We start from the raw sequence: 22,999 nt of genomic DNA, 5'->3' as shown, positions 1-22,999 counted from the left end.
AACATGACTATCTTATTATATGAATTCATCCAGTACTTTCGTGCATTTAGTCTCGTGGCTGCCTTTGGATACATCCGGATTATTGTTGATATGGTTAGCTATTCGACGTTTTAATGGCGATCGCTTGAAAATACAACTTTCAATCCAGATCACGAAGAATTGGGGCGAACTCGTCGAAGATTTTACGACGCTTGTCGACTAGATCCTGGAAGACCTCCGTGGGTCCAACACTTCCACCTATAATCTCATCGCTACCCTTTTCCAATGCTTGATAGGCATCTTCAGCATACTGCTCAACCGGCATCCCCATGCCTCGTCCTTTCTCAATGCCCATATAATCGTGAAGTTCAGCTATGTGCAATATGATTAGCATGATAGATACTCTTCATTCTCATTCCACTATTGGTGGTCCGATTGAACCGAGATATCCACTTACTTGACACAAGAGGCGGAGCCAACTCGATCACTTTAACATTTGAATCCCTCAGCTGGTCTCGCAAACAGTATATAAAAGCGTTCAACGCAGCTTTAGCGGCCGAATAGGCAGGGATTCTCGACACAGGCGTCAGAGCCAGAAGCGACGTTGTACTGTCCAGAACAGATTAGAATATTAAAAGACATGTTCTGAATATGCGTACTCACAATATAAAACTTGTTGGAGTCGATCTGGACATTAAGAACGGAGTGAATGCCTGAGTTAGAGCAACGTAGCTGATAAAATCAACGTCCATCTCAGCTCTGAAATCACCCAAGTCCCCATCTTTAGGGTCAGTCAACTTGTATTTCCGTTGAGTCCCCTGATTAAGAAAGATACAGTCGAGATCTGGATGTTGAGCGATTGCACTGTTAGAAACTTGTTAGAAACCCAAATATTCCCAAATTCCGTATCTCGAAGTGTTCGCCGACTGACTCTGCGGCGAATTGTGGAGCACCGTCAATATTGCTGACGTCGTAGTTCATCCCCGAAGCCTTTTCCTCGCCGTGTTTTGCAATAAACTCGTCCAGACGCCGTTGGCGCCTTCCTACGGCAGTCACTTTGATGCCAGCTTGTATCAGACGATCGGCCAGCGCTCTGCCGATTCCGGATGTAGCACCGACGAGCAAGATGTGCTTGTATGGGAATGTCATTTTAGATGAGATCTGATCAGCCTATATGGGTTACCGAAGGGAGTATTGGATCTGAGGGCGGTCGTCGGAGCTCAAATTGACTGTTGGACTCATTAGCGGTGTGTATATGCATACAGAGAGAACCCCGCATTAGGCAGATGTATATATGCCAGTGCGGCTTGAGGTCTTAGGGTTGATGCATCAATGCTTAACTTCGGCCTGTGCGCATGAATTGTGGCTGGATAATCAAGATGTCCTATCCACGGAGTGTCTGTAGAAGTACCTAAAGTAGTTTAAGCTACCTGACATATCTGTAAACCGGATGTGCGAGCTAGTAACTGAATTATTGCAAATGTGTTATAGTGGGAGAATAATAGCCAAGCTTCAGTGCAGTTATCGTCATGTAAGATGTAGCATCAAGTATTGTAGTCGGGTTTGATTCGCAACTACCAACATGTCGAGTATTTAGGTGCATATCTGAATTAATCCAGGCCAACATTTTTGACCCGAGAAGTGCTAGCTACCTTACCATCATCTTCCCGAGATCCTACCGATGTATCTCCCTCTATAGACGATGACTCAAGGGGGTCAATAGCTGAAAGACCCGCCTTTGCCTTTGCGGCTTTCTTCTTATCGAGCCACAGAAGTAATTGAACAGTTGCGGTGCTCAAGACTAGAAGTATTGTCAGTGGGATCAAGGCTTGAATGGAGAAGGGGCTTCTTACTGAGCAATACTTGAAGTACGATCGACCAAGTATATCCCTTGGGGGCTTGGGGGAATTCTGTGGTTTTCCACACGAAATTGGGAGCCTTTGTTCGATCTCGTTAGTATGAAGCTCAAATCAGAAGAGTATACAGGGAGACTTACGACAGCTTGTACAACATAGGCAAGGTCATTAGCCATGGCAACAAGCAGCGCTCGCTTTTCTGTGTCATCGGAGCAGATCTCGTTGATCCAACTCAAGATCAAAGGGCCGGCACCGCCCTAAAAGCACTGTTAGATGTGACGGTTGAACCATTGGTATAATGGCAGACTTACACCAATATTGCTCAGCCAATAAATAACCGTACGGCCGTTGAGATTCGTGTAAAACGGCATTTTCATCATTAGGGAGGCGAAGATAAGCTGTGCAGTAGAAATAATCATTAGCCATTTGCCACCGCATGAAAGGTACTCGGCAGATATAAACCCTTTAAACTTACAGTAGTAATGGCACCGGCATAAATAAATGGCCAGCGAGCTCCTCGACATGGCCCATCGGAAAGCCACGCCCAAGCCAATGACATGGCGATGAGTACACCCGTGGTAGGGAGAGGTACTTGTATATAAAATTAGCTATTTTTAATAGAACAAAGAATCCCAGGTCAAACTCACAGTTATTGATCTGTGCGACAGTGTAGGATGTCCCGGGGAGAGGAGCAGGGTCGGCATTAAAGCTCTTCAGCCAATAACCCATAGCAGGCTGAGGAATGCCATTGTTCCAAAGGATGTATAGCAATGCTGTGGAGCATGGTCAGTATAGTCCCAGGATAAAGGCGTAGACCACGACTCACGAAGAAGATAAGTATGCCAACTCAGCAGGATTCCTTTCACCTTTGCCTTAGTCCAAGGCTGCTTCCCGGCACGTCCAATCTTCTGCATTCTTTTGACTGACAAAAGATGTTCGTCTTGGGTTGTCCACCATGTCTTCTTGCCGCTTTGTGGTAGGTTCGGGAAGAATACATATCCAAGGAGCGCAAGTGGTAATGTAATGATACCGTCGATAATGAAAAGCCAACGCCCTATTCTCACGAGTTAGCGGTTATTTCCTGGGATAAAGAAAATATAGAAGCGTTGCAGTCACATACATCCAGCGTAACCATGTGTCCCGTTCAAATTAGTGTATGCAGCGGCCTGGAGGAAACCGCTGAACAAAGTGCCAACTGAACCGGCAAGCCAGAAGATCATAGCCCTCTTTCCAATTTCTTGGGGTGTGTACCATGACCCTAGTAAGTAATGAATACCAGGGTAAAATCCTGATCTATAGCGGCGTCAGTTACTCGCCACTTGACAGTGAATAGAATTTTGGGGTATTAACATACTCAAAAAATCCGACAAGAAAACGCAAAGCATACAGAGCTTGATATGATTTGACGCTTGATGTACAGATAGTCGCGAGTCCCCATCCTACCTCCAGCGAGGGGATGACCCATCGAGGTGAGACTCTGGTTAACAATAAGTTGGATGGAATTTGGCCAATGACATATCCCACGGTCCAGATAGATGTGCCTATAAAAGTCGTTAGAAAATACCGGAACACTTTTCGGCTTTTTCCAAAACAGAACGGAAAAGCACTTCGGGCGAGAGCAAAAGCACGTACTAGTCACTAGTTGATTGCCAAACATCTCGAGATCTTCCTGCATGCCACTGAGAAAGGCATTGTTGACATTTGACTGGTCGATATTCTTCAAAAAATAACCGAGAGATGCGAATGTGAGGACGAAAGCATCTACTTTAAACAGCATCCAGCGCTGATCTGGTGGAAGCTCCCATGTATCCCATACATAACTTTTCCATGACCTGGCAGGCTTTATAACATCATCTCCCTGGGTATTGTTGGTCTGGTTCTCCGCATCTATGCTGTAAACTGAGGCGGCTGTCACTTGTTGAGAATCGCCCGCGGTTCCCATTGTGTTTTAGGAGTTTTGTAATGCCGAAAACCCCCCAGCGCGTATGTGGATAACTGTACAAGACGTTTCGGTAGGGATTAATCTTAGCGATGCTACTGATTTTATACGACTAGTGAGATATGTCCTCAGCGGGCCTAGTAATCGCGTCACTGAGGGATCCAACAATCATTCCGCGCCGATATCTAGATGGTGAGGAGAATTCTAGGCAATAAACCCGACAGTAATCTTGGTTGTATCCTATAGGTTTATCTAGCGGGTCCCTAGCACATAAGCATGGCGATTATTCGGGGTAACTTGCGCAATAACTCACGCAATTTAGTTTAGATCTTGCAAGCTCTCGATAAAAGGAGATAGCAGCATTACTAGTGCTGAGTCTATCTCTAAGGTCACGAAAAGACTTGAATTATTTTGCTGATAGAGCCGGGTCTCTCTTAAGGTTACGTGCTAAGACGCAATCCTTCAGTATCTTACGTGCTACCAACAGCATAGACTCGAAAAATATATGTAGCTATTAAAGAACAACTCTTCTTTTCAGATCTCATGCTGGCACACCGTGGTATCAAAAGGACATCTAATTGTCGGAATCACCTTAGGTCCTGAAACAACTATGCCAAAAGATATCCAAGCCAGGAGTAGATCTATGTTCAGGTAAGCAAGCCACTCTGTGATAAAAGGAGGATTGAATAACCACATCAATTGCATTACCCAGAGCTTTTCTATTGCTATGACATGAATACATTAGATGGCCCAATCGGTCTCAACTGTTCCAAACACGCTCGCATGGAATCCCAGGAATAGCTGTGCGGTAATCTGGGAATATGAAGACATTCTCGAGATATATTTATGGGGTTGTTAAATCAACTTGTCAAATATGGGACTTATAACACAGCCAATAAATAAGCATTCAGATATCCTCCGAATATATTTCAAGTAGTAAAATCCGTTCGAATGGGGAATAGCGTCAAATTCCAGCCTTTCTCCGCGAGTGATAATTGCAGGTGAAGGCTCGTGCGTCAAGTTGCCAAGTCTCGGCCTGCAATATTTTGAATATTTTCATCGCCTTTTGAAATAGCTAAAAGGGCTAGAATCTGATGTCGAAGGTCCCGTGCAGGTACTTTAGGTACAGCCCTGGAGGCATATGTTCTTAGATAATCAAGGGTACCACAGATGTTATCAACTTTCTTCGTGGATACAACTCTCGTGGTGATCGACCTAAGAGCCATATTTAAGCCAATGAAGAAATATCGAGGGCTTGGTGGTTGCCGCTAATTCCCCTTGCAGGGGGTGGTCCTACCCCTCGTGGCGTCAAATTCCTTGTTTACTTTCCTTCACTTACTCTCCTACGTAGCTACCGACGGCATCTTCTCTTCTATCGCCAATTTATATAAACTCAGAGAAGCATCATCCCTCGCTGCTTATGGATGCTAAACATTCCCCTAGCTCAGTTGTCCCTACGGGCACAGCGGGCACAGCGGGCAAGAACAAGCATCGGACGAACTCCTTGCTGGCGGAGGAAAGATCGATCCGAAATGGAGACCAAGATCTCTTACAGGGAGAGAAAGTAGACGAGGTTCTTGCTGCCAAGATGGCACTCATCAATGATGTGGGAAATATCCTCGCACTATGAAAGAGACATGCAACTAACTCGGGGCCGCTTGTCCCCCATAGACTATTGATGAGATTGGTTTCACACCTCACCACTGGAAACTGTTTTGCCTGAACGGATTTGGGTATGCAGTTGACTCTCTCATTGTCTTGATCCAGTCCATCATCTCGACCCAAGCCAGGTTGGAGTTCAAACCATCATATTCCACCGGGCTCACCATCGCAGTTTATGTCGGTATGTTGGTGGGCGCCATTTTCTGGGGGTTTTCGGCGGACATTATCGGCCGGCGGTTTGCCTTCAACTTCTCCCTGCTTGTTTCGTCGATCTTCACTATCGTCGCGGGGGCTGCTCCCTCTTGGGTCACCTTGGGTTTGTTTGTCTGTCTGAGCGCCTTTGGTGCTGGCGGAAACCTAGTTCTGGATACCACGGTCTTTCTCGAATATCTTCCCGGCAAGGAACAGTGGCTGCTGACACTCATGGCGGCGTGGTGGGGTGAGCTTACACTCCCAATAAGCCTGTCGAGACTCTGAACTGATTCTCACTTAATAGGTCTGGGTCAACTCATCGCAGGTCTGTTTGCTTGGGCATTTCTTCCCAATTTCTCCTGCAGTGACGCAGCTACATGTACTCGTGACAACAACCAGGGATGGCGCTATGTATGGTACACGTCCGGCGCCTTGGTGTTTGTTCTCTCCATCCTCCGTGTGACCATTATCCGCCTTGAAGAAACCCCCAAGTTCCTCATTTCCGAGGGCAAAGACGAGCAAGCAGTAGGGGTTCTACGCAACATTGCCAATCGACATAATCGCCCATGCAGTCTCACCATCGAGAAGCTTCAGACATGCGGACAAATCGCTCATCGCAGGGCTCCAGGATCTGGTTGGTTTGTGCGGCTCATCTCCCTAGGCGAAGTGTCGTTTCATCTCCGTGGACTACTTGCGACTCGCAAAATGGCCCTGTCAACATCCCTGGTCTGGCTCTCATGGCTCCTCATCGGCCTCGCCTATCCGCTTTACAACGTGTTTCTCCCCACCTATCTTGCATCGCGGGGCGCAACCTTCGGACAGAGCAGCCCATATATTACCTGGCGGAACTATGCCATCAACAATACCTGTGGTATCTTTGGTCCTGTTCTGGCAGGATTCATGTGTCGCTCGCCCTGGTTTTGGGGCCGTCGGGGAACTATGATCATCGGAGCTGTGGTCACCATGATTTTCTTTTTCTGTTATACGCAAGTGCGCACTGCGGATCAGAATTTGGGCTTTACGTGCGCTATTTCTTTCTGCTTGAATGTTTACTATGGTACCCTATATGCTTACACCCCGGAGGTATGTGCTTTCTAATTGTTATTAACTCTATGATCCCGTATCTAATTGCTCGATAGGTCTTTCCCTCTGCCCATCGGGGCACAGGAAATGGTGTTGCTATTGGGCTCAATCGGATCATGGGAATTGTCAGTGCCGTTGTCGGCCAGGCGGCAAATGTAAGGATTTATTCTTTGCTCTCTCGAGGAAAATGCTTATATTTTTAATAGACCAGTACGCCCGTGCCTATTTATATATGCGCTGCCCTTTACATTGTGATGGCGATTGTTGCTGGAGCCTTACCTTTTGAACCGTATGGCCGACGAAGCAGCTGAAGATCAAGTACTTTGGTTGAGCCTAAAGCAGTCGCGTGTGGATGGATTTGTTCAATCCAATCAGAGGAGCTCATTTTGCTGCTCATCGTGGCAGCTTAGCCACCCACATCGCATTTATATTTAAGAAAATATCAAAGATTTGGCCTAATTACCAGCCCCTGTTGATTGAACTATAAAGCAGATTGGTATTTAAGGCCAAATTACCTAGAATAACTAATATCCAGTCGTCAACATCAAAGCAGTCGACACACCGGTAATCGCTAGCAACCGCTCACTGAGCAGCCAGCGGCAAATCTGCTCATCTCTCCATTGCCTGCGCTGCTCTTTCTCTCATGCCATTTTCCCACTGATCCCATGCCAGTGTATGAATCACAGTATCTCTCCACAAATCCTCAGGATCACTCCCAGGTGGCGGCTCCCTGCCATTTCCGACTTTCCCATTTATCTTGCCTTTCACAAACCGCATATGCCAAGGTATGATCCCAACCTTCTCAAATCCCATCCTTTGCGCAAGTCTAGAACTAGCAGGGTTCATCGTGCTAGCCATCCAATGTACCCTGCGTAATCCAAGCCCTCCGTTCTCCGTAGACTCAAAGGCAAGCTGTAAAGCAAGTCCAGCGGCATTAGTTGCCACATGGGTTCGCTGGTACGGAGGCAGGATGACAATAAATCCAATCTCTGTGCACAGGTTTACCGGCGACGTGCGAATAAAGCTCACAGTACCAGCTAGTTCACCTTCTGGATCTTCCGGTGATGGAGGTCGTGTCTTGTCTATAATCGCAAAGGCGAATGACTCTGGGTTGGAGAAGGACAGAATGTGGCTTGTGGAATTACTGTAGAATAGGGATTTGAATTCGGCTGCTGAAGCCGGGGAGGTCATTGGCATGTGTGTGTATACCTCGGGCGTTGATAGACGGAAGAAAGTTTCACAGTGTTGCTCTGGATTGAAGGGGATGAGCTTGACACGTTCATTGGAAGTCTCTCCCACGTGGAAGGGGAAGACAGATACTGAGGCCATTTTTGGCCGATGGGGCAATTTGTTTGGGGTGAAGTTAGGTGGCTTTGGTGACTCGATGAGAGAGTATATTCCTAACCAGCTCTGTGCGATAAGTTGCGCAACAAATTGGTCTGAATAGGTTCTCACGGGGTGAGGTAGTGAGTCACACCTCTTGGTGGAGATATCGATAGACACGGGCCATTTTATATGTCGTTTCCGATACATTTTAATGTTCCGCTTTTCGGAGTATTCACCTCTTTGCTGACAGCTTCATGCGCCCACCTCTGTATGATACCTAATACTCTCGTATTTCCGTACTTTGTCATTGGACCTCAATTCCACGTTCTTTTCCCAAAACATAAAAAGGGAGCAAATCCAATATTTCACTATTGATTTGTATCGCGCGGCGTCAGGCATATTTGCATTCTCAATCACCTTGATACGTTGCTACCACTCTTTTTGGTAGCAACAACAAAATTGACAGAGGAATCATGGAGTCATTCGCTGCTTCAAAGCCGAGGCCTACCGATATAGGCAATAGTCGTGAGATCGAAGAAGCAGCACTTTCATAATAGCGCTAAGGCAGAGTTAGGAAGTTGGTCATCGACCAACAGACTAGGATCCACAGCTCGTGTCCAAACAGACACTCGGAAACTGTTGATGTAGCATTCCACCGTCAATCAGTGGTCCCCGACAATGAAAGACTAGCGTCGGTCAAATTATGACTAGCGCTTACTTTGAAAGAACGCCCTTAGGGCCAGGTAAGCAGGACCCTTTACGGAGTACGTGGGCCGCTTTTGCAAACTCTCTAACATTTGCTTATTCTCCTAAATCAATCTTGGCATGGATTGACTGGTTGGAGAATATCCTTAACAGTTTCACGGTGCCAATCAGTGGGAAATAGCTGGATTTTCTCTTTGAGCTGAACGCTATTAATCGTGGTCATGTTAAGCAAGACCAAACTATCTCCGAAATTGCTTCGCGCTACCTTTATGGTCATGGTAACTTGCTTGGGGACTATGACATTACTAGGACTTCGAAGCATGAGCAGTTTCAACACTTCGGATCTTGGGTTTGCTGTTGGAGCTGGGAACGGGAAGCATGTTGATTGGTCGCGATTTGCGTATACCCAATATGCCACCGACCGGTTTTATTTGTGCAATTCGCTCATGCTGTTTGAGAGTCTCCACCGGCTTGGCAGCAAGGCTGATCGCGTGTTGATGTACCCCTCTGAGTGGCCCGTATCTGAGGAAATTTTAAAGGAGAGTCGTATGCTTCGCTACGCACGGCACCATTATGGGGTTAAGCTCAAGCCAATTGAGATACAGATAAAGTTTGGGAGTGATAGTGAGTGACCTCAGCTCATACGGTATCGAAGAGCACTTGGTCGGATCCAACTTGAAGCTAACCCTACAATATCTTTGTTAGAGACGTGGTCAAAGAGCTACACAAAGCTGCTCGCGTTTAACCAAACAGAATATGGCCGTATTCTTAACTTGGATTCAGATGCAACCATTCTGCAAGTGCGTAGATTGGTTCACAACTTGCCTATTAGAACAAAGACTGACCTTTATTCAGACTATGGACGAGTTATTCCTAGCCCCGTCCAGCTCCGTCGCCATGCCCTTAGCCTACTGGAAAGTTAAGGAAAAAGGAGTTTTTACCTCTGCTCTCATTCTGATTCAACCGTCTGCGGCTGCATTTGATCGCACTATGGATGCAATTTCTACTGCCAACTCTAGTACATTTGACATGGAAATTATGAACAACATATACAAAGAAACTACACTTACTATACCACATCGGCCGTATATTCTTCTGACTGGAGAATTCCGCTCTAATACACACGAGGCATATCTAGGGAATTCCGGGGAAACGTGGGATGCCGAAAAGGTCTTTAAGGAGACTAAATATTTGCATTTTTCTGACTGGCCTGTTCCTAAGGTTTGTCAGACTTCAAAGTAGACATCACCAATAATTGCTAGAAAGGCTAACTTTGGTAGCCATGGATTAAACCTCACCCTGGTGTGGTGGAAGAATATCAGCCTCCATGCGAGTTGAACCCGGCAACTGGTCAGAAAGATGACTGCCGCGCCAAAAACCTTTGGTTGGAAATTTACGAGGATTTTAGGACTAGACGAGAGGTATTCAGGTTTCCCTTCATATACATTAACTCCATCAAGTTTACTAACCTTGGTTAGAATATATGTGACACTGCTGTAAGAGAAGGCGGATATCCTGAAGGGGTTTCATAGATCTGCTCAACCCCATTGCACTTTCAAAGATTCACGATATAAAATTCGCCTACCATCGAATGCTGGACGTTCATATATTGATGGTGACTTTAGATTAATGAAGACCAAAGTGTGAATCATAATTCCATATAAACAAAAATACTGGGCCGCATAAGCGGCCCCGTGATATCTTTTCAGTAGTCTTCTCAGGTATCATTCTGTGCAGATGCTTTGTCAAGTTTAGAGCTCGACGGCGAAAAAGGCAAGGAAATGTTTAATTGGTGCTGCTAAGTATAACCTTTAATATTACATCTATATGGTCGTTTTATCAAACTGACCCCAAAAAGTCTGAGATAATTCTTCAGTAATATATTCATGGCAAATAAAATGTGTCTGTGCATGGTTTATTGCGGCAAAAGAAGTGACTGTAAATAGTTAATGCGCAGACTGTTTGCCTACTATTTCTTTAAATAGTCTCATCAACATGGCTCCAACAAAATCTGACATCAAGGCTCGCCTTCCCATCCGCAAGCGAGAGGCTATCAAGAGTCACTCCATAGACGAAGAGACGTTGTTGATTTGGAAGGTAGTCAAGCTGACCAACGAAGAAGTAACATCACCCCGTCCTCAATTTGATTGATTGATACAATATACCGATTCACATTACTTCCAGGTGAACAACCCGGCTCTAGCTGAGGAACTCAACATAAATTGCCTACGGCTCGCATGCGGTGGACCCGATTGAAGGCCAGACTTATAGCCTTCGAGAAGGCAGCCGAAGCCAAGACTGCAGCTACCGCTACCGCTGCTGACAGCTCTGTCACCCAGCCCTCGCTAATACTACGGAACATTTTGGTGACACTGAGGATCACAAGGAGGCGAAAGACTCTGATAACGCGAATGATGCCAACGAAGACAAGGATGCTGAATGAGCACCCCAAGGATTGATATTGTGTGTCCTTGTCTGTGGGATGTTTTTGAGACGTGACTTTGCGGATTGTACCCTACCAAGTCAGATCTTCGATAGTGTATATCATCTACTTAGCTCGGTACACAATTTCTATTGGGGCTTGCGAGGTCCAGAAATATACGCACTTCGCACACCATCACTCCAGGCTTACGATGCACAAACCCAGTCCTCCTTTATCCCTCGATATGCACCGTACCTTGAAGATTACCGGTGATGGCACAGCAGCTCACTCTTTTTGATATGTTACTTACTGTACACAGGGGCTATATGCGCTTATCCAGAGTGGCTATAGCAAAGGTCTGGTGAAGATCGGTGATGATGGGGATGCACTATCCAGCACTAGCTAGAATCGTGAACGGGCTTGTTTCGCAGACGACTAGCCGGTCGACTATCTCTGTTGCTTATCTCCCTCCATCGGTGAATAATCCTGCGGTGCGCAGGCCGGATATCGTATTGCGAGAGAGGTGTTGCGATAGGCGCCGGTTATTCGGCTGGAAGAGGGATTGCGGAGAACAATCCAGTGGCATATCAATGAGGGGCGGTCTGGCTGGTTGGCGGGTTATTGGTGGGTAGTTGCATCGTGTTCTCGGTTATAGCTTCCGAGGTCACTTGCCTGTTGGAGCATTTCTTTACTCAATAATGTCTGTTTGGGCTGTGGTCGGTCCTCGGACTCCAAAGCCTTTCCGATACCCCTCTATGTCGCCTGTCTCTAATGCGTGTGACAAGTACGAGGTCGATTTTGAAATCAAAGCGCGATCCCCAGAGATTCTTATCGATAATCTCTATCTGTCGAAGTATCCAACCTATCACATCCACGTTGGAGTCAACGAACGTGGGTCCGACAAAGATTTCCTCTTTGGGATTAGCTTATCGCGGCCAAGTATGAACTTCACGATGTGCGACAAGGTGAGACTCGCCAATCACGGCGTTATGTATGGGCTATTTTTCAAGTACCAGTGCCCATAATTCTGCAGCTGGGTTCTTGGCTATGGCGGGGTGAGTATATATAACACCCATCCCCCAGCACAAGACCCAGTCCAAATCGAATATCTTCAGTGGCTATCGCTTGGTTCATCCTTCTCTGTTTATACACCAACCTTTCAGTACAATCAGTCCATACAATGGGTGACTATACACCAGAAGTGGCAGCGGCTCCAGTAGCTACCCCATCCGAGAAGCAGGTCGACACCGCTGGCATCAAATCTTCCAGCGGAGTCCTTTACCACCAGCTGCGGAATGAACCCTTGAACATTGTCGGTGGTCGAGACAGCTACTTGATCACCGAGGATGGTCTGGAAATTTTAGATGCGACATGCGGTGCAGCTGTATCCTGCCTGGGTCACAGCGACGAGCGCGTCCACGAAGCCATTTTGGACCAGCTGAAGAAAATCCCCTACTGCTACTCCATGTTTTTCACCAACAGTGCTGCAGAGAGTTTGGCAAAATTCTTGGTAGACTCAACCGGAGGCAAGATGTCTCGTGCCTACATTGTGAGCTCGGGTAAGAAACCTGTTCATGCGGAATCAAGATTGGTTACTAAAATCACAATAGGTACCGAAGCTGTTGAGGCTGCTGTGAAGATGGCCATTCAGTATTTCACAGAGCTGCCCGTCCCTGAGCCCCAGCGGGTGAACTTCATTTCTCGAAAGTCATCCTACCACGGAAATACCCTCGGGTCACTTGCTGTTGGACACCACGCCGCCCGTCGGAGAATCTATGAAAGTATTCTTTCAAAGAATATCCACCATGTGCCCCAATGCTATCCCTACCGCAGAATGAATGTCAATGAGAGTAACGAAGAGTACGTCGCAAGACTAGCCCAAGAATTGGAGGACGAGTTCCAAAGACTTGGCCCCAACACTGTCTGTGCATTCGTCGCCGAGACAATGCCAGGTGCTGTGAGTACAACCCCATCCCACCATACTAAACATGCTAACTGTCTTTTTAGACACTTGGCTGTGTCCCTCCATTGCCCGGCTACCTCAAGGCACTAAAGGCCGTCTGCGAGCGACACGGGGCACTCTTCATCCTAGACGAAGTAATGTCCGGCATGGGCCGCACCGGAACACTTCATGCTTGGGAGCAAGAAGATGTCGTCCCTGATCTTCAAACAATTGCTAAAGGACTCGGCGCGGGTTATGCCCCGATCGCCGGGTTGCTCATCAACAAGCACGTCGTCGATACTCTGAACAAGGGCACTGGCGCGTTTGTCCACAGTCAGACATACCAGGGCCACCCAGTTGCCTGTGCGGCTGCATATAAGGTGCAGCAAATTATAAAAGAAGATAACCTGCTGCCGAATGTGCGGGCCATGGGAGAATACCTGGGTCAGCGCCTTCATGAGCGTTTGGATAGTCACCCTCATGTGGGTGATATTCGAGGCAGGGGCTTGTTCTGGGCTGTTAGTTTTTCTCATGTTTTATTTTTGATATTTCAAGTGACTGACATGGTTATAGATGGAATTTGTTCAGGATAAAGAGACGAAAGAGCCATATCCGCCTTCAAAGGCGCTTTCTCGGACTCTACATGCGACAGGGCTCAAGCCTGGACATGCAATTTCGTTGATGCCTGGAAATGGCGGTATTGATGGTGCTAATGGTGACCATATTATTCTGGCGCCGGCTTATAATACTACTCGTGAGGAGATCGATTTGATTGTCGACCGGACTGTTGGGGTTATTCAGGAGGTTCTGGGGTAGGGTTCTTTATTTGAAGTAGTCTCTATTATATTTTCTGGTTATTAGCTTAGTTGAACTGTCATTTGTTTAATCAATGAGAATGGATGGGTACTGAAGCATGTTTGGCAACAGATCAATGTCGCAGTATCATCTTCCCCTCAATTTATAGCCACTCTTCCTTCACCCTCGCTTCCGGTGGTTCTTATATGTGCATAAATCCTATCATATCTTATATAAATTTAGTCTAGTCTATCGTTATTGCAATATATACGATTGGATATAATTGGTCAGTCATCAGGTGACTGTTATATTGGCCCCAGATAAGGCTGCGGGGCACCCGTTAATATATAATCCATGCTCCTACTCTCGTTAGTTGTCGATCTTCCATTAGTCAATAGTACATTGGTTTGTTGATCCAGATGCCTCGAGGCGACAAATTCTCACGGTCACGGACTGGTATGGCTGCTCATCCTAGGGCGAAGTGCAAGTGCTGATATAAATGTGGGAACAGGATGTCTGCAATGCCGAAAGAAGCACAATAAATGTGACGAAAAACAGCCGGAATGCTCATTTTGTGCTTCGCGGGGTTTAGAGTGCAAATATGCATCCGGTATAAAATGGGTTCGACCAAAAGAGCCAATGCCGACCAGGCATAAACCTCGCTCCAAAGACAGAGCAATTGAACAAAACATGCTAGGGCAACCTTCAGCACTTTTCGCAGAGACATTTTTTGAATCTGCAGAGGACAAATCTGCCTGGGAATATTGTACGTGGTCTCATGGTATGTAATTGGAATTGGAATTATCTAATCGAGAATACTTTGACAGACATAAGCCTCGTTTCATCGAATGTCCCTGCTGTAGATGGCCCAGACAACCCTTACCGGCAGCTCTCCATCCCAGCTCTATCATCACCAATTCTCCTAGAGACCATTGTCTGTATATCGACAGAACATATGCTCAACTTCGGATTAACCAGCATTGACATTGCAGCCAAGCGTCAGCAGCGAATGCTCAGAACGCTCGGACAAAACCTTCTCAGCATCGACGCTGAGGGCGCCTGCGATACAACAATAGTAACCAGTAACAAGCATGAGCGAGAAGCACTCCTCACAGCCGTCGTCTTACAGGGGATCGTGGTCGCACAAACAGCAGATGGCGTATTGGAGCCCCACGTCAAATGCGCTTCTTGGCTCATGCAAGCACTAGGCTACTTTGATGAAATCCCACAAAACCCCATCACACGCATGGCAGTACAACGCTTCGGCATGGTTGATGTAATGCTAGCTATCTCACGACAGCGAAGACCGTACGCACCGCAAAATTTCATACTCAACCAGCCTGACCACAATCGCTGGGACACCACCGAGCCCTCATTCCACAAGATGACAGGATGTCCACAACCACTAATGTGCTTCCTAGTGCGAATAGCGCATCTAGCCTGCGATGTGAGTGAGGGACTCGAAACGAATACAGATGAAAGCGCGATTCTCAACGAAGCTTTCAAACTCGACACCGAGCTTCGCGCCTGGGGATCTGGATACAGTGGAATCCCGGTGCAATGTGAGCGGTCGCCTCTGGATATCCTCACCGAGTGTTTTTATTGGACTGCACATTTACTACTTGCTCGTCGGGTATTTCGAGATCAGACGTGCTCGCCGCGGGTGCAGCATTTGGTGCGTGTATGCTTTGGGCTGATGGATCATCTGTCGACAGGATGTGGGCCTGATTCATCGCTACCTCAACCGTTTTACATTGCTGCGAGGGAGGCTATATCATCGGACGATCGTGCGTGGGTTCGACAGAAGCATGAGTCTATGACGGCATATTATAGGGAGCAGCAGCGGAACTCGGCAATGGAGCTTATTGAGCAGATCTGGGAAACGACGGATAAATTACGGGAGTTGGGGAATGGATCTGGTTGGTCGAGGGAGATTGAACTGTCAATAGTGGATAATTATGTGCAAGCGCTTGATAGAGGGGCTTGTTTCTTTATTTTTTAAGTTCATTTTATATTAGGGGCTTTCTACTCGGGTATCGGGTAATTATGGATGAACCGGTTCAAGCTTTGAAACAATGAACTATCCCAGGGGTATTTACCTAGATGGGAATAAATCGGGATCTCGCATGTCAACAATGGCAGATAGGGTACTTACACATGCCGAGTTCACGAAGATTACTACCAAAAAAAAAAGTACGGAATACGGAGTACTCCGTACGGAGTCGTGCGTCAAGGGCTAACTGTACTCCATAAACTGCTAGATGATAGGCTAAAATGGAATTCCCGGATTTGGAGATTGCTTGAAGAGGTGAATTAACACAATGTGTATCTGTATATAGAAGTACAAAGTGTAGATCATACTTAGAAAGAGAAAAAGATCAAAAGGAGAGTCGAGAGAGAGTCTGGAATGACCTGTCATCCTCATTTCAACCAATCATAATCAATACCGGAGCGGGTACCTGAATGTTTTCTTTGGTCCGCGGAACTGCACGTGTAACTGAAATTTGATTGGTTAAAATTACTTGGACTAAGCCCCCCTAGAAAACTGTGGGTGTCCAATAGTCCACTTCAACTTGCAGGGGAAAACTTCCAGGGGAAAAGACCTTGGAACTTCTCTTAACTAGGCTCCTGTCAAACGCACATACATTGTTTCAGATTCGATCTTGGATTGCCGTTCAAATCCAATGTTATGGATGTAGTTAACGCCACTATTCTCTAGTAGTATGGAGTACTTCTATACAATTCTGCCCCTGATGGGGTAACACAAGTAAGGGGAACACTCGTACCCCTCTTCAAAACACAACTCCGGACTCGCTGGCTTATGCAGGTCAACGCAGGGGCCAAACGCATTTTCCCACTCTCCATACTTCAAATACAGGACCCAAATGGAACACATACAATTTCTGGTTCAAATCCATAACAAAAGAAAAACAAGAAATAGTAAAAAAAAAACGTAAGAGAACTAAAAAAAGATCCGAGAAATCGAGGCCCTGACGAAAAAAAAAAAAAATAACAATGGGGCCCCCACGAGGTGCCAATAGTTCAGAAAGCCCCGGTGTATCCATCTCTTATGCCCGGTTCCCCTTGTAGTCAGCATCCCCATCTCCTGATCCGCTTTCTTCTTGTTCTTGTTTCCTATTCTCTCCATTCTTTTCTTTCTTTTTGCGTCCGTTTCACTCTTTCACGGCGACATTATATCACTCTTTCTACATTCGTTTTCTCGGTTTTATCCCCGCCGTTCCCGCCCCGTTGATCGATTCAACCCGGGTATTAGCCATCCTTGAGTCTTCATTGATTCTTGTCGATATAGGGTGAAATTATTCCCCTGCCATTCGTTTCCCAGCTGCTTCGGCCAGCCTTTCTATTTATCCCCTCTTTTTTTTTGGACGCCTCTGCGACGCGCCCTTTCAACCCAACCACCCAGTCTCTGACGTGGACACCCTCGAACGCGAGATCCCTACGCTAGACATCCATTCATTTTACACTTCACACTCTCGCGCCTGTGGCTGCTTCAGAGAATTAAGACATCCAACACTTACCGATCACATCTATCCCATTATCTGTCGGCCGGATCGTCACACACCGTACCTTTGATTTCCGAAAAAAAAAAACCTATATACGCAACCCAAAAAAACTGCATATCGAATACCGTGAACACAATTCCAATTTTGTGCGATTTACTTTCTACCGTACCACGTTACATTATGTCTTCGTTGACAGAAATGCATTACCCGCCAAGCGGCGCAACTGTGCCCACGGCATCCTCTTCCTCGCCTCCAGCTTCCACCCCCTCTCCCTCGACCTCGAGTGCTACCACGGCGCATTCTTCTGCGCGCCGACCTCCTCGCAAAAGCACTCTGACTCAACAACAGAAAAACAACAAACGTCAACGCGCAACTCAGGATCAGCTTGTCCTTTTGGAGATCGAATTCAACAAGAACCCGACACCCACTGCGGCTACCAGAGAACGTATTGCTTCGGATATTAACATGACGGAGCGATCTGTTCAAATCTGGTTCCAAAATCGGTAGGTTCTACACAGGATCGTGTTTCTATCTCTATCTTTACTGACGCAAAGATAGTCGCGCCAAAATCAAGATGCTGGCGAAAAAGAGCATTGAGACTGGCGAAGGATGCGATTCTATTCCAGAATCCATGCGACACTATCTCGCAATGCAGTTTGACCCCAACAAGCCTGGCGCAAGAGACCCCTTTGGCCGTGCTGGCGCATATGGCCCGCCTAGCATGTACGCGAACGAGACTAACCCTTCTGGCAAAGTTGGTATGTTGATGGCGCCCCTGTGATACACCGTCTATTGAACTAATTGGTATTTCTAGTGATCTCTCATTTCACTTGTCGTTCCTTGACTGTCGGCAGCTGGCGGCGCATTGGACAGAACGCCATGGACTTGGTTGTTTTCTATTCCCCTGATAAGGCATGCATGACTTATTATATCAACAACGATGCTGCCGGCTATAAGATCGAGTATCCGTTCGCCTATATCAAGAATATCACCTTGGAAACCGGTGATCCGAACCCTGGGCCGAATGGGGAACCACCTCGACAAGGTGGTCTCGTCGTAGAGTTGAACCGTCCACCGCACTTTTACATGGATTCATCCAACTCTGGAGGGTTCTACCAGTGTGGTGATTTCACCGAGGAGCAGCAAGCTAGTCAGATCATGGTTCATCATCTGGGAGGCCATCCCAAGGTCTTGAGTGTCCAACTTGCCAAGCTTGTGTCGTTGGAGTCCTTCCAGAATCGCCTGGCTTATAATAACCCCAGTTTCGCTGTGCCGGCTCCGATGTCCCCACCATTCATCCAGCGCCCTGCGTCTCAGCCTAACCAGTTTGCCGCTCCCACTTACGTGAACCCGTACCAGGACAGCAACCACTTGGGCTTCAATATGCCAGCTGCTCGTGGCCACAAACGCCAACGAAGCCGTTCAGTACCTGTTGCAATTGACTTCTCGTCACTCCAGGGTCCAATTTCTTCATTCCACGTGCCACCCCCTCCACCCCCATTCAACCACACCGAGGCCGGCATCTATGCCCCTGTTCCACAGTCAGTGCACCATCTCCCTACCGACCTCCGCATCGACACCCAAGGCTATGGACTGGATTTCCATACCAATCCCATGTCTGCGGCGACAACCACTGGATCCCCTCCCGACTTCGCCAGTCCTATGTACAGCAATGCCGGGCAGGGCGAGATTACGCCAGTTGCCAGCATGGCGCCTCAATTCAACGTACCCTTCGTTTCGACAGGATCAACCGATACCTCGACAATGGGCTCCCACGCACCATCACCTTACTCCAGCATGAGCCCTGCAGACCCACTTATTGCAAACCACTCGCCCCCACTGTCTAGCATGTCACACAGCTCGTCCGATATGTATAGCTTCTCGCATGACCAGCAGACTAGCTTCGATGACAGTCTCTCGATGAACGATATGTACTCGAAGCATCATGCCAATTTTGGCGTTTCGCACGACAGTCCCAGCTTCGAACTGCCCATGCACGGCCTCTCTGCACACCCTTCTCCCGGCATGGGCGATTACTCCCACGGTATGGCCAACCTGGACGAGATCAACTCGCAGGGTATGCCAACCGGGTCATGAGTTTGTGTTTCTCCTTTTATCTCTTGATGTTTCACGGCCTTTTCTGTGCATGCGGCGCTTATACTTGTCGATGGGTTCTTTGGGCTTTTCAACTTGGGAAATTTCTTCATTGTCCAATATCAAGAGGCGTAGGTGTTGGGTTTCGGTATTTTGCAAAACCCATCCACTGCTCTCTCTTTGGATTCTCGTCTCGCTGGCGATGGCTAGGGAAGCGATTTTACCTTTGTGTTTCTTGCGTGACATACCCTGTCTTGTTGTATTAAAATACCCTTTCTATTCTGGGGCCGGTCCTGAAGCGATTTTTGTTTTTGTTCCTGTTTTCCCGGCTGTCCCGGTTGAATCCAGGACCTTTTTTTCCTTCTTCTTTTCTGGTCAATTTACTCTTCTTTTTCTTCTTATGACCGACTTTCTTCTTTTCTCAATTTTTTTTTTTATTTTCAGCTTTTCAATCTTCTTTTTTCTTTTACGTGGTTATGCCAAACAGACCGACTTGGACTGCGACTCCATTCCCGTCGATTTTCTTTTTTTCTTTTTCATTTTTCATTGAGGATAGTGCTAGATTCGCGTTTGCGCTGTGCTCCTGTTACAATGGTCCGTTTACATATGGGTCTGGAGTCGAAATTTTGCACATGAGCTTGTTCTGTCGGCACCTGTTTGGGTCTGATATCCAGCTAATGCTGATCCTCTGGGCTGCGCAGAGTTGTGATATCTTCTGCTCGAGACTTTATAGGACAGTCGCTGAGCTGGCGGCATACGAGTGTGGGGGATTGACGCTAGACTCTAAATCAATTCATTTTGTATCGCATGCAGATCCGTGTAGATTGTAGTCGTGGTTCACTCGCACTATACTGTACATATTATTATACAAGGGTATCTCAAATATCTCATCAACCCATCACGACATATCTACAACTGCTTTTGCTTCTCCCACCCCATCGGCAAAGGCGCAACACACCCTCGCTTTTCTCTAAGGAACCATTCAATCCAAACCTCCATCTTCTCCAGAATGTTCCGCTCCGGCTTCCCCTTCATCCCAACATCAAACACCCCCTCTTTACACCAAACACTCCACGACCCCATCATCCCCGCCATAAGTACATCGGTCCCAAGCCGGTCCCCAACAACAGCAATCTCATGCGCAGATTCAACAACTCCCCTCTCCCGGAACCACTGCACAACCTCGTCACCACAAAACGGCTTCTTTTCTGCGCCTACCGGCAGCCGGAAGACTGGAATACGCAGGTGCGCAAGCTGCGCTTCTAGCTCAGAGACTTCCCCGTCAAAGTTCGCGTGGCTGCCGGCGCGGTTCGAGACGATCAGGATCGCATGCGGGTTTGTCTTTTGGTTGAAGGGGGAGGTTGGCGAGGTACGGAGGGAGGAGAGTTTAGCGAGGATCTGCGGCGGGAAGGATGTTGTTTTCGCAGCGCAAAGCGTATTATCTTTATCGAGGACTAAAGCGCGGATTGTGGGTGTTTGCAGAGGCTTTTCAGGTTGGATTCCTTTCCTTGCGCTTATCAAGTACGGTCCTGGGTTCTCGGGGAGATGGGTGAATGTTGGGATTGTGAGGTGTGGGAGGAACTGTGTTGGTTGTTTGAGGAGGGTTTGTACGGCGTGGTTGAAGCCTCGTAGGTTTGAATTGGGTGAGCCGGCCATTATGGTCGGTTTTTTGAGAATTATGGTAGTAGAGCGGGCTATTCGAGCATTATGTGGGTGTTTTTGTGAGGTTGGAACTGTTGTTTGGTCGAGAGAGCCCAAAGCGGAGAGGATGAGCTTAGCCGCAAAACTCGCCTTTCTCTTAACCTCCACCGACTCCAACCTCATCACTGTCCCACCATCTCCCCACAACCATCCATTGTCTTGAACTGTGCCTTTCTTTGCACAAGGGAAGATATCTGTGTTTATTTGGACTTCTTTTAACCGCTTTCCGTTCCTCACCGTCACATAATCAAAATGGGCAAGCTCACCTCCACGATCGGCATCCCGATCAAGCTCCTCAACGAAGCGCAGGTGCGTTACATTCCCCGATACTGTTATTCCGATTACTGGACGGGAAGGAAGGATGAATGCATGATGTCGCGAAAATGGAGACCACTGTGGATAGCGAGACAAGAGGGGCTAATATCGTTTTCCAATAGGGCCATGTCGTGACGATTGAGATCACATCTGGAGTCGTCTACCGGGGGAAGCTTTTGGAAGGTGCGTGGCTCATTCCTGTTCGAGTTTTTAGTATCTGCTCTCGATTCAGTGGGGCAGTCTATCAACACGTCTCGAGTAGTTCTCTTGCGCGATTCGAAACTAACATGCATTTTCCCTATAGCCGAGGACAACATGAACGTTCAACTCAAGGACATCACCGTCACCGCTCGCGATGGCCGTGTCTCCCATCTCGACCAGGTCTACATTCGCGGCAGCCATGTGCGATTCTTCATTGTGCCTGACATGCTCCGGTACGGCAAAACCCTGATATCCCAGCCTTTGGATCGCGATTTCGCGATCTGCGCATCTCCAGTTTCATCTTTATTAACTCTTCTCTTGCAGCAATGCTCCCATGTTCCGTACACGAGGCCAGCGCGGGCGCGGTGTCGGTTTGGCGCGTGGTAAGGCTACAGTGCAGCGTGCGCGTGGCCAGCAGCGCGGCCGGGGTTAAGCATGATGTGGAAAAGACGAAATCGCAGTTTCAAGGCCTCACAAATTCAGACTGGTTGGCGTTTTTCTTTGTTTTTCTGGTTCTTAGGGGATTTCTTTTTCGGGCTTTGATCTTGCGAAGTCTTAAAATACCGGCTAGCATTTCTTCTTGTAGATGCTTCGTCCGATCACCATTAAATTTATGAATCAACACCCGACATGTATCTCCTGCTTCCATAGGTTCCAGGTGTTCGTGTACATCCAACTCATGGAGCCGTATCGAGTATTGATATCGACTTGATTTCTCGGATGGCGGACCATGTCAGAGGAGCATATCATGCGCACGAATTTCATATCCACAGACATAGTCTAGCTAATGAATGCTAGAAATCAAGAAGAAGATCTATTTGCCTCTGTTAAGATATTCGGACAGAATAGTACTTAGTAGCTGTCGCTTTTATGAGGGCCTCACGAGCACGCTCAATCCTCTCGCGTGATTATACGTCCCCTATTAGACAGAATCATCTACGTGTGATATAGGCCTCATAGAATAATTTAGTTCAACCTTGGGCAGGGCCGGTTTGAAGCTATCTCGCTTTGCTGTTTCCGGGCTGGAATCAAAGCCTCTGCAGCTCCTGTAGCGAGACAGTCAAAGTATGTATATCACTAAACTAAGAAGCCAATGATGGAATTCTTAGTATATACCTGACAGGAATTGTAAGTCGTCTTCAGGTGTTGACCAAGTGCTCAATTTTAGTTTGAAATTAAAAGCGGCAAGAGGTAAATACAAAAGGGAAAAGTTGTGAGCGGACATTATCCGGCCATATTATCCACTCTATTTTTTTATGCGGG

General features: G+C 47.2%; 9 protein-coding genes across 9 annotated transcripts; 6 read left to right on the top strand and 3 right to left on the bottom strand.

Annotated features, from left to right (window-relative positions):
- Positions 1 to 139: 139 nt before the first annotated feature.
- On the bottom strand, positions 140 to 3,777 carry PGRI_018350 (Glucose/ribitol dehydrogenase; the record flags this gene model as incomplete). The annotated part of the gene is made up of 14 exons (XM_040789548.1): positions 140 to 351; positions 437 to 588; positions 643 to 843; positions 911 to 1,149; positions 1,659 to 1,780; positions 1,833 to 1,917; positions 1,976 to 2,092; positions 2,147 to 2,233; positions 2,311 to 2,426; positions 2,483 to 2,608; positions 2,662 to 2,889; positions 2,956 to 3,128; positions 3,190 to 3,376; positions 3,468 to 3,777. 14 exons carry the CDS (start codon positions 3,775 to 3,777, stop codon positions 140 to 142), a joined length of 2,355 nt encoding a protein of 784 aa, XP_040646501.1.
- A 1,417-nt stretch (positions 3,778 to 5,194) lies between these two features.
- PGRI_018340 (MFS transporter) lies at positions 5,195 to 7,022 on the top strand (the record flags this gene model as incomplete). Its single annotated transcript, XM_040789547.1, has 5 exons — positions 5,195 to 5,380; positions 5,446 to 5,875; positions 5,933 to 6,711; positions 6,768 to 6,866; positions 6,918 to 7,022. 5 exons carry the CDS (start codon positions 5,195 to 5,197, stop codon positions 7,020 to 7,022), a joined length of 1,599 nt encoding a protein of 532 aa, XP_040646500.1.
- Positions 7,023 to 7,320: 298 nt separating this feature from the next.
- Positions 7,321 to 8,040, bottom strand: PGRI_018330 (GNAT family N-acetyltransferase; the record flags this gene model as incomplete). Its single annotated transcript, XM_040789546.1, has 1 exon — positions 7,321 to 8,040. One exon carries the CDS (start codon positions 8,038 to 8,040, stop codon positions 7,321 to 7,323), a length of 720 nt encoding a protein of 239 aa, XP_040646499.1.
- Positions 8,041 to 9,062: 1,022 nt separating this feature from the next.
- PGRI_018320 (uncharacterized protein) lies at positions 9,063 to 11,185 on the top strand (the record flags this gene model as incomplete). Its single annotated transcript, XM_040789545.1, has 6 exons — positions 9,063 to 9,366; positions 9,448 to 9,542; positions 9,598 to 9,963; positions 10,023 to 10,126; positions 10,728 to 10,863; positions 11,069 to 11,185. 6 exons carry the CDS (start codon positions 9,063 to 9,065, stop codon positions 11,183 to 11,185), a joined length of 1,122 nt encoding a protein of 373 aa, XP_040646498.1.
- Positions 11,186 to 12,344: 1,159 nt separating this feature from the next.
- PGRI_018310 (Pyridoxal phosphate-dependent transferase, major region, subdomain 2) lies at positions 12,345 to 13,922 on the top strand (the record flags this gene model as incomplete). The annotated part of the gene is made up of 4 exons (XM_040789544.1): positions 12,345 to 12,723; positions 12,775 to 13,121; positions 13,172 to 13,624; positions 13,680 to 13,922. The coding sequence occupies 4 exons, from the start codon at positions 12,345 to 12,347 to the stop codon at positions 13,920 to 13,922; spliced, it is 1,422 nt and encodes a 473-aa protein (XP_040646497.1).
- Positions 13,923 to 14,856: 934 nt separating this feature from the next.
- Positions 14,857 to 15,903, top strand: PGRI_018300 (uncharacterized protein; the record flags this gene model as incomplete). Its single annotated transcript, XM_040789543.1, has 1 exon — positions 14,857 to 15,903. The coding sequence occupies one exon, from the start codon at positions 14,857 to 14,859 to the stop codon at positions 15,901 to 15,903; it is 1,047 nt and encodes a 348-aa protein (XP_040646496.1).
- Positions 15,904 to 17,605: 1,702 nt separating this feature from the next.
- Positions 17,606 to 19,522, top strand: PGRI_018290 (homeobox domain-containing protein; the record flags this gene model as incomplete). Its single annotated transcript, XM_040789542.1, has 3 exons — positions 17,606 to 17,928; positions 17,984 to 18,183; positions 18,240 to 19,522. The coding sequence occupies 3 exons, from the start codon at positions 17,606 to 17,608 to the stop codon at positions 19,520 to 19,522; spliced, it is 1,806 nt and encodes a 601-aa protein (XP_040646495.1).
- A 906-nt stretch (positions 19,523 to 20,428) lies between these two features.
- PGRI_018280 (phosphatidylglycerophosphatase) lies at positions 20,429 to 21,175 on the bottom strand (the record flags this gene model as incomplete). The annotated part of the gene is made up of 1 exon (XM_040789541.1): positions 20,429 to 21,175. The coding sequence occupies one exon, from the start codon at positions 21,173 to 21,175 to the stop codon at positions 20,429 to 20,431; it is 747 nt and encodes a 248-aa protein (XP_040646494.1).
- A 297-nt stretch (positions 21,176 to 21,472) lies between these two features.
- PGRI_018270 (putative small nuclear ribonucleoprotein SmD3) lies at positions 21,473 to 22,169 on the top strand (the record flags this gene model as incomplete). Its single annotated transcript, XM_040789540.1, has 4 exons — positions 21,473 to 21,529; positions 21,658 to 21,718; positions 21,840 to 21,969; positions 22,061 to 22,169. The coding sequence occupies 4 exons, from the start codon at positions 21,473 to 21,475 to the stop codon at positions 22,167 to 22,169; spliced, it is 357 nt and encodes a 118-aa protein (XP_040646493.1).
- Positions 22,170 to 22,999: the final 830 nt, after the last annotated feature.

The sequence above is a fragment of the Penicillium griseofulvum genome (genome assembly GCF_001561935.1).
Source record: "Penicillium griseofulvum strain PG3 chromosome Unknown contig_80, whole genome shotgun sequence".
Taxonomy (NCBI): Eukaryota; Fungi; Ascomycota; class Eurotiomycetes; order Eurotiales; family Aspergillaceae; genus Penicillium; species Penicillium griseofulvum.
Note: the sequence above shows the minus strand (reverse complement) of the source record. Positions and strands in the feature narration are given on the sequence as shown.